The 8,834-nt window shown below is 33.1% G+C and overlaps 2 protein-coding genes across 2 annotated transcripts; both read right to left on the bottom strand.

Annotated features, from left to right (window-relative positions):
- Positions 1 to 62: 62 nt before the first annotated feature.
- On the bottom strand, positions 63 to 2,479 carry LOC107890511 (pentatricopeptide repeat-containing protein At4g14190, chloroplastic). The gene is made up of 2 exons (XM_016814977.2): positions 1,999 to 2,479; positions 63 to 1,389 (listed from the first exon to the last, which is right to left on the bottom strand). Exons 1-2 carry the CDS (start codon positions 2,380 to 2,382, stop codon positions 247 to 249), a joined length of 1,527 nt encoding a protein of 508 aa, XP_016670466.2. The 5' UTR covers positions 2,383 to 2,479; the 3' UTR covers positions 63 to 246.
- Positions 2,480 to 4,554: 2,075 nt separating this feature from the next.
- On the bottom strand, positions 4,555 to 5,454 carry LOC107892438 (berberine bridge enzyme-like 24). Its single transcript, XM_016817520.1, has 2 exons — positions 5,195 to 5,454; positions 4,555 to 4,831 (listed from the first exon to the last, which is right to left on the bottom strand). The coding sequence occupies exons 1-2, from the start codon at positions 5,452 to 5,454 to the stop codon at positions 4,555 to 4,557; spliced, it is 537 nt and encodes a 178-aa protein (XP_016673009.1).
- Positions 5,455 to 8,834: the final 3,380 nt, after the last annotated feature.

Below are 8,834 nucleotides of genomic sequence, written 5' to 3'. Positions count from 1 at the left end.
ATCTCACTACTGTTCCTACACTATAATCCATTCTACCATCGTAACCATGCATAAAAAACGGGGAACCGGAAGCCTATCAGTAATATGCATTGCTCAACAAGGAGGCATAACCAGTAACGACAGCTTAAGCACAATACAAAGGATGAAATACTGGTCGAGTAAAACTAAATCTGATGAGGAACACTAACATCTGTCTCAAGGTGGCTGAATTGAACCTTATACCGGACTTCATCGGACAATTTTGCCCTACGATTGCTTTGCTTTGTGTTTAATTACTAAATCGATAAGTTGGTGATATGTCCGCGTCTTCTTGTCCCTGGCTTTAGGTTCAAGGGAGGTATATGCCTCTTCGCAATCTCTAAGAAAATGTCCCTTTCCAAATGCAGTGAGAACCAGCGGATCGGTGTTCAATTCTACGGCTCTGTAAAGAACCATCTTTCTCCATGTCTCTAAAGTTTTGGCCCCATCAAATCCGATCTCAATAGCATCGAATAAAATCCCCACAGTGGTTAAATCGGGTCTTACTTGACGGCTTGGTAATTGAGAAAGTAAACTTCTCAAATGAGTGAAATCTTTCATCTTCAAATAAGCTAGCAAGATAATATTCACTATTGTTACATTCCATAAAGCTTTTGCTTCATCCATCTCTTGGATTACAGAATCCATCCCTTTTCGGCTCAAAAGGCAAGCATGAGAAAGGAGCCGCAAACACCAAACGAGATCGTTTCTACCAGTTCGTGAAGAAAGATCAATACCCAGATCATCTAACCTCGAAAACATGTAGTTCTTGATATAAACATTGGCTAATTTCCTAACAGTATCCTCCTTTAGAGAACTTGAGTTCACAACCTTTCGATAAACCTTCTCCATCTTATCTAGAATCCCAAAGTTTGCATACGATTCAAGCATTGCGACCAAAGAAGAAGGCTGCAAATTCATCTTTTTTGAGATCATGACTCGATAAACTTGTTCCATTTTCTGGAGCAACCCACCACGAGAAAACTCACGGATAAGCAAATTGTAGGTAAAATGGTCAGGCGAGCACCCATCCAATTCCATTGTCTTCAAGCACGCACCAATATCATCATAACGTTTATATTTTCCATACGCTTCGATTAGCCCATCATATGTGTCTGTTTTGGGTTCCAAACCGATTTCCTTCATCTCATTGAGAAAGAACGAAGCATCATTGAACTTTCCATTCTTGGCATAAGCATGAATTATTGAGTTGTAAATCTCCAAAGAAGGTCGAAGACCGTGACCCTCCATTTCTTGTAGTGCCTCAACCGCTTCTTCCACCATTCTTTCTTCACAGAACAATCCTATGATCTTTTCATAGTTCAATTCATTGATTCTTGATTTCTCTATGTTCTTCCACATACGAAAAACCTGTTCACAAATGCATAACCATTAAAAATCAAAGAATAATCGAATAGAAAAACTAGAAAACATCCCATGTTTTGCAATGTTCTGTATTTTCCCATCCATTTTCTATCCCTTTCTCAGTGACCAAACAGAGTGCCATTTCCATTCGGTTCAAATAAAGCATCAAAAATAATCATTACAACCATAGAACCCAACTTCAAAACTCAATACAAATCTGAACTTTAAGGACTACCTGTATTTCCTATATTTTCCCATCCATTTTTTAACCCGAATTTCTCATTTTCCATTCCTTTCTCAGAGACCAAACAAACTGTCCTTTTCATTCAATTCAGATAAAGCATAATAATAAATCATTACACACTTATAACCCAACTTCCGTATGTAGTAAAAATCTGAACTGTAAAGACTAAATTCACTGTATTTTCCCATCCATTTTCTAACCAAACTTTTCCTTTTTCCATCCTTTCTCAGAAACCAAACAAGGTCCCATTTTCATTAAGCATCATAATACATCATTACATCCTTAAAACCCAACTTCCAAATTTAGTAAAAATCTGAACTTTAAGATCACAAAATTATTAAAACACAGAGAAAGAGCAAAAAGAAAGAAACCTGGAGGATTTCATTGGATCTGAAGGCATGCCTGAGAAATTTAACTGCAGCCCAGAAATCATTTTTGGTCCAATCTCCATCATCTCCAAGTATTTGCATAGGGGAAGAGCCCTCCTTCTCCAGCTTTTCAATTAAAGCCCTGAGCCTTCGGTGGTGATGGTAAGTCTCAACAAGAAGCGTGGTATGGGTTTTGGAAGAGCAACCATCCGGCGGCCGCCGCGGCTTTGACGGTGATGAGCTAAGAGAGGATAGACAGCAACAATGCCTGGTTGATTTTGGGAAGTGGGTTTGGATGAGAATCGATTTTTTGTTGTCACTATTAATTGAGGATTGCCATCTCAATGTAATTTTGCAGTCTAAATTCAGGGTTACTGCATTCTCCATCTCATTACATCTAAAAACTTTATCTATAAATTCTGTTCTTTCTTTCGAATTGGAAGAGTATATGTATTAGGTAAACTACACCCTTTTTTTTCACCCAATTATTATTATTATTATTTTTATTTCGGTCATCTAATTATCATTTTTCTTATTTTGGTCACTCAATTAATTGATTTTTTTGTCCATTTTCTTTAAATTTAACGGGTGGATGCATGACCATTAAAAAATAATATAATAATAAATTTAGCGTTCAATTTTTATATTATATTAATTTAGTTATATTTTTAAAAAATAATTTTCAAAATTTACAAATAATCTCAATTTGATCCTCAAAGTTCATCTTCCTCTTCCGTCACCTTTTTTCCAAAAAAAAAACCTCAATTTGTATGAAACACTAAACCAAACATTCTTTGCTGGTTCTAAACTTAATTTTGTATTTGAAAAATTATATGTTTGAAGGTCGGTTCACCCGTGATAGGTGGAGATTCAGACGGTAATGTGTGATTGGAAGAGGTAAGAAGTTAAGAAGAAGAATTGTGGTGAGTCTAAGTATCAAGTAGGGTACTTAAGGGAGAAGAAGATCCTTTGTTCTTCGTGTGTTGAGATATATATAGAGGGAGATCCCTTTGCTTGGTAGTGCCATGTCACTGATAATACAAATGATGGCTTGCTTGTGTAGTCAGCCAGATGACATGTTTGTTATATGTCAGTTGTCGTCAAGCATAATATTATGTGGTCCTTCTTTGACATTCTTTATGATAGATAGTACAAGGTTAATTGTTATATCTTAGCGACTTTTTTTAGTGATCCCCATGGACAGTCTATAACGAGTAAGTAAAATCAAATAACCTATCCTATAGTCATGAATATCCAGTCAGATTCATAACCAATTAAATACCCTTAACTGAGAAGAAAACAAAAGACTATTGACAAATATCTGCCTCTTGTGTTGTCACTAGACCTGTCCATGGGCCGGGCGGCCCGGCCCGCCCGAAATATGGGAGGGTTTGGGTAAAAATATAGGCCCGAAATATGGGCTTGGGCAAAATTTTAGGCCCGTTTAAAAAATGGGCCGGGCCTCGGGCAAGATTTTTTTGGCCCGGGCCCGGCCCGGCCCGAAAAATATTAAATATATATTTTTTAAAATATAATAGTTTTTTATTTTAAATTTATTTACTTTCATTTCCTTGACTAGTGTTACAAAATAATAATAATAAAACATCAAGTTTATTTTACTAATCAAATGTTAGATTTTATTACAACAATTAATACAATTAATACAATTAATAATTTGATAAATTTACTAATCAAATGTTAGATTTTATTACAACAATTAATACAATTAATGCAATTAATAATTTGATAAATTTACTAATCAAATGTTAGATTTTATTACAACAATTAATACAATTAACAATTAATAATTTGATAATTTTACTAACAATTAATTTTAATAACAATTAGTTTTAGTTTTATTAAAAAACTAATTTTCATTTTAATTTTAATTAAAAACGGGCCGGGCCGGGCTCGGACCTCATATTTTTTCTTCGGGCCGGGCCTGGGTAAAATCTCAGGCCGGTATTTCGGGCTGGGCCGGGCCTAGTAAACGGGCTGAAACTTTTTTGTGGGCCCGACCCGAACCCGGCCCGGCCAGGCCCATGGACAGGTCTAGTTGTCATGTATCTAAGCCGGAGTAGGGATATAACAAACATAATACTAAAATTAAATGCTATATAAACATATAAATGTGTAACAATTTCATTGAATTATGCTGGAAAAGCACATAAAAATGTACTTGTGCACAAGATTTATCATATCATCGTCACTTTTCAACTTTTACTAATTACACATCAAATATCATTCCATAATGAAATTCAAAGTTTAATTCAATTCATAGATACAAAGGCATTCCTTCTTTAATCAACCAAAATAAGGAGAAATACTTTGTTCATGCCTGAAAAAATTTTCAGGATCGATCTTTGTCTTGATCTTCACCAATCTATCAAAGTTGTTCTTGAAATATTTACGACCCCAAGTACTCATTTGTGCATAAGTCGTATACCCATCTTCATTATTTTTCCCGATATCGAGATCTCTATAATTCACATAAGCTTCTCGTGGAGATTTCGATACAAACGACTTCATGTAACTGTAAAGTATCCTCATCCAAGCTATCTATCTTTCAGAATTTACATTATCCTCTTCTCGCCACCGTATATTGTAACTTATTTTGTATAAATTTCCCTTCTGATGTGGGAAAGCGACTGCAGATTCCGGGATTTCGTCCATTTTACCACCGTACGCCACGAAGTTCAACGTCGCCCCTCTTGCTTCCGGTTCGAAAAGCTGAGACCAAATTCCCTGGAAACCAATTTCCGGGATTGGTTTCTTGACGTAATCGGATTTCGTTTTGAACCAAGGGGTGGCGACGAGGAATGAAACTCTGTAATTCCTGTCCAGTAAAATTTCGAGGTTTTGATTTGGTAGCAAACCCAAAGCGAGATTCGATTCAACGAAGCTCATTTCGTTGCAGTCTTTAGAGGTGAGTCAAAGTTCAGGGAAAATGTTTTGCATCAACGAGACGAGTTCATTTGCACGGCCGAGAGCATGGTGCTGAAAGTGACGACCACCGTTAAGTTCCGGCCGTCTTGGGTGGTGGTGTTCGTTGTTGATATCGTGATCGAAGGGTACATTCCGTCGGGGAATTTGTATGAAATATATTGCCAACGGTGGAGAATTTGAGTGGCGTTTTGCTTATTGAAAACATTGTTACAGTTTCTGGAACATGAACTAATTTAATCTTCCATGAAAAGACAAGCCCAAAGCTTCCACCACCGCCGCCACGAATATCCCAAAACAGATCTTCCCCCATTGATTTTCTGTTTTAAGTATTCTCCCATTAGCATCGATAAACTCTGCATCAATAACATTATCCGCCGCGAGACCGTATTTTCTAAACAATAAACCGTAGCCTTCGCCGCTGATGTACCGGCCAAACGCCACCCCATGGCAAAGAGCACCGGGAAACGCCAGAGTTCCACTTTTTTGAGCGATTTCGTAGTACAATTCACCCATAATCGCTCCAGATCGAACCCATGCAACTTCATTTTCCACATCAACTTGAACGGATCGTAAGTTAGCCAAATCAATGATGACAAAAGGAGATTCAGATTCAGATATATAAGAAACACCTTCGAAATCATGGCCAACGCTTCGAGTTCTAAGCTGGAGACCGTGTTTTTTTGAGCAACGGATCGTTGCTTGGACATGGGAAACATGCAATGGTGTTACGATCACCCATGGTTTAGGGCTTGTGGGAGGGAATTGTGAATCGTGGATTCCAAAATAGATGAATATGATGAATTCATTTGTGTGTAAACAAGGTTGGAAATGGAAGATGAAGAAAGGCAATGAAGAAAATCTCCATAGATATCAGCTGATGAAGTGATCGGCCATGAAAATGAAACGATAAAAACCAGAAGAAATGGGAACAATGATGAACTGTGAAGAAAACCCATTTCTGAAAAGATTATCTCTGTGATGATTTCATAAAAAAGTTTCCATTTTTATAATCTTAGAGCTGAATCCCCAGTAATGCAATATTTTGAGACCGCCGTACAAGTTTGATTTTTGGAGGAAGTAGAGCCTGTTTATGTATTATTGCCCATCGTCTACGCCATTTTTTATAACATATAAATCATTGTTGTGTATTGGCAGCGTTCACAGTCTTAGGTATAATTTGAGTGTAAATAGCGTTAATTGTGATGTTATTAGGGTTTTGTCTATTATTATAATTCATCAAAAAAATTTATTATTTATTATAAAATAAAGTTAATATTTTAACAATTTTTTATGATTTTATAAACGAATTTTTTTTGTTAAGAATTGAATTGTAATTGACAAAAGAATTTCTAGAGTTTTTTTTATATAGCAAATGTTAATTCTATTATATATAAATTCAACTTATTTGATTTTTTAATAATACAATGATTAAATTGATTTATTTAATAATAGAGGGATTAATTTGATCCAATCTCTATACTATAGGGACCTTTCAAATAATTTAACCTATTTTTTATTGTAACCTTTTATCGAAGAGGAAAAACGATGAATTTATCGATCGAGTTTTTTTCACGAAGATATGACATGGTGGTGGCTGAAAGTGACTGTACGGAAGCAGTTGAGGAGGTAGAAAGTTATGATTCTACATTGTGAAGGGCCAGTGTTTAGATGAGTTTCTAAAGTGTTAATGGAGTTGCGGATAGCAATTAAAATGCACCATATTGATTAAATCATTAAATTAATCCAATAATAAACTTTGATGAATTAAAAAATCACTATTAACAGTCCAAAAAACTCATTGAAGCAACAATGTATAAAAAGCCTCGTCATCTTGATTTTTAATTTTACAATCTCTAATCTCATATAAACAATAAAATAATTAAAAATTAAAATTATCGCTTCTCTTAAGAGAAAATAGAATGAAAAAAATAATTAAATAAAAAAAGAAGAAGAGATTTATGGGAGCCCTTTGTTTGTTCTTATTCTCCGTCAAAGATGAAATTAATTATTATTGATGTTATATTGTTTATTCCCACATCTTACTTACATTTTCATATATATATATTTACTATATTGAATTTAATTGAAAAACAAATAAATATATGTTTTAATTTTTACATATTTAAGTCAATGTTTTAACTTTTTTTATGTTTTATTTGTGTTGTGTAATTTACATATTAAAATTATGGTTCATACTAAATTAAAGAGGTGAGTAGAAATGATGAAAAAGAGAGGTTTATATATATATATGATTTGCTTGCCATGTGGTAAGCATTCTTTTATATGTATTTTTTAATTTTGATTTGATTTATAATGAAATGAAAAAGAAAATACATGAAAAGGAAAAATCATATATATATATAATACTATTAAATTTATCCTATTCTTTTGAAAAATTATTTTATGGAATCTCCCCATCACATTATTCATGGTCCTTTTTTAATTATTTAATGATATTACAATAATTTTTTCATGTCATTGGCATATAATTTTGGTTTTTTCTTTTACCTTAACCCAGAATCCTAAACCTCAAACCCCAAACCTTAAACTTAAACTCAAATATTGAACCCCGAACCCTAACCTTGGACCCCAAACTTAAACTCTAAATCTCGAATCCAAATTTAGGGTTTAAGATTCAGGGTTCGGGGTTCAAGTTCAAGGTTTGGGTTTAGGGTTCAGGTTCAAGATTTAAGTTTTGGGTTTAGAGTTCAAGGTTCAGGATTCAAGTTCGAGGTCTATGGCTCAGGGTAAAAAAATTACTAAAATTATGTGTCAATGAAGTAAAAAAAAATCATTGAAATGTCATTAAATAATTGGAAAGAGATCATAAATTATCATGAAAAAAAAAGAATGGGGCTTATTTAGGTAAAAAGAAAAACTATGAGAACTTATTTAATAATATATTATAATTTAATTTCTTTTTTTAAATATTTAAGTGTTATTTATTTATAAAATAAATTAAAATAATAAAAAAAACATGACATGGAATGAAGACATTATAAATACACAAATGTGTCAAAATTGACATATAAAAATTATTAACATGAAAAAGAAAAGCTCAAACATGATATGGATATATGATTTTTCTTTGAATTCAAACACTAATAAATTATACAAATCTGAAATAAGTTTAGATAGTCAAATTATTCTCTAAATAGCCTACCCAAAACACGATTTAAAATAAAAATAACATAAATCTAACTTGCATTTAAAAAGAAAATGCATCAAAATCTATATAAAACAATTACTCTAAACTCACCAAAAAAAAAACGTGTTCATCAACATTATTATTATAATAATTCACAATTTTCCATGCATAAATAGTTTATTTTTGTTAATAATCGACTTTTTCTCAATTATATTATTATTGATACGCCATAGATTTTGAAACAACTTTTTAAAATGTAAATACAAAATATTAAAATTGATATATGCAATTTCATCTGTGCCTCGCACGAGATAAAAAATTAATTATTGAACAATAAGAAACAAGCTTTTTTTTATTTATTTTCTTCATGTGAAAAAATAGATTTCAAAATTGTGCTGGATTAATTTATAAAAACATAAAAAACAAGATGAAACGTGGTGTAAGAAAAACCACCCAGAAGTCAAAATTAGTAGGTTGTCTTAGGATATAATAAATTGTAACAAAACAAACACTTTATAAGAATGAGTGGAATAAGGCTATTGATCTAACAAAATAAAAGAAGAATAAATTTTGGAGACGCATTAGGGTTTTTTTGGAGGGGAGAAGAAGAGTTGGTATGGAGGGGGGAAACTAGAAATTTTATTTTGGGACGTCGGGATGAAATTAAAAAAAATTGGAGGGTCCAAAGCTCTTTTTTTGGTTAAAACAACTTAAATAGATTAATTATTTTTTTTGAAGGGACTAG

Source organism: Gossypium hirsutum, chromosome D09 (assembly GCF_007990345.1).
Source record: "Gossypium hirsutum isolate 1008001.06 chromosome D09, Gossypium_hirsutum_v2.1, whole genome shotgun sequence".
Taxonomy (NCBI): Eukaryota; Viridiplantae; Streptophyta; class Magnoliopsida; order Malvales; family Malvaceae; genus Gossypium; species Gossypium hirsutum.
Note: the sequence above shows the minus strand (reverse complement) of the source record. Positions and strands in the feature narration are given on the sequence as shown.

What these genes read in the sequence shown, in the direction of transcription:
- LOC107890511 (XM_016814977.2), bottom strand. Translation starts at nt 2,382, where the DNA reads ATGGAGAATGCAGTAACCCTGAATTTAGACTGCAAAATTACATTGAGA. An exon ending in GATCCAATGAAATCCTCCAG is followed by an intron (nt 1,390 to 1,998) that starts GTTTCTTTCTTT and finishes ATTTGTGAACAG; the next exon opens with GTTTTTCGTATGTGGAAGAA.
- LOC107892438 (XM_016817520.1), bottom strand. Translation starts at nt 5,454, where the DNA reads ATGGGTGAATTGTACTACGAAATCGCTCAAAAAAGTGGAACTCTGGCG. An exon ending in GTGGTGGAAGCTTTGGGCTT is followed by an intron (nt 4,832 to 5,194) that starts GTCTTTTCATGG and finishes TTTACTGGACAG; the next exon opens with GAATTACAGAGTTTCATTCC.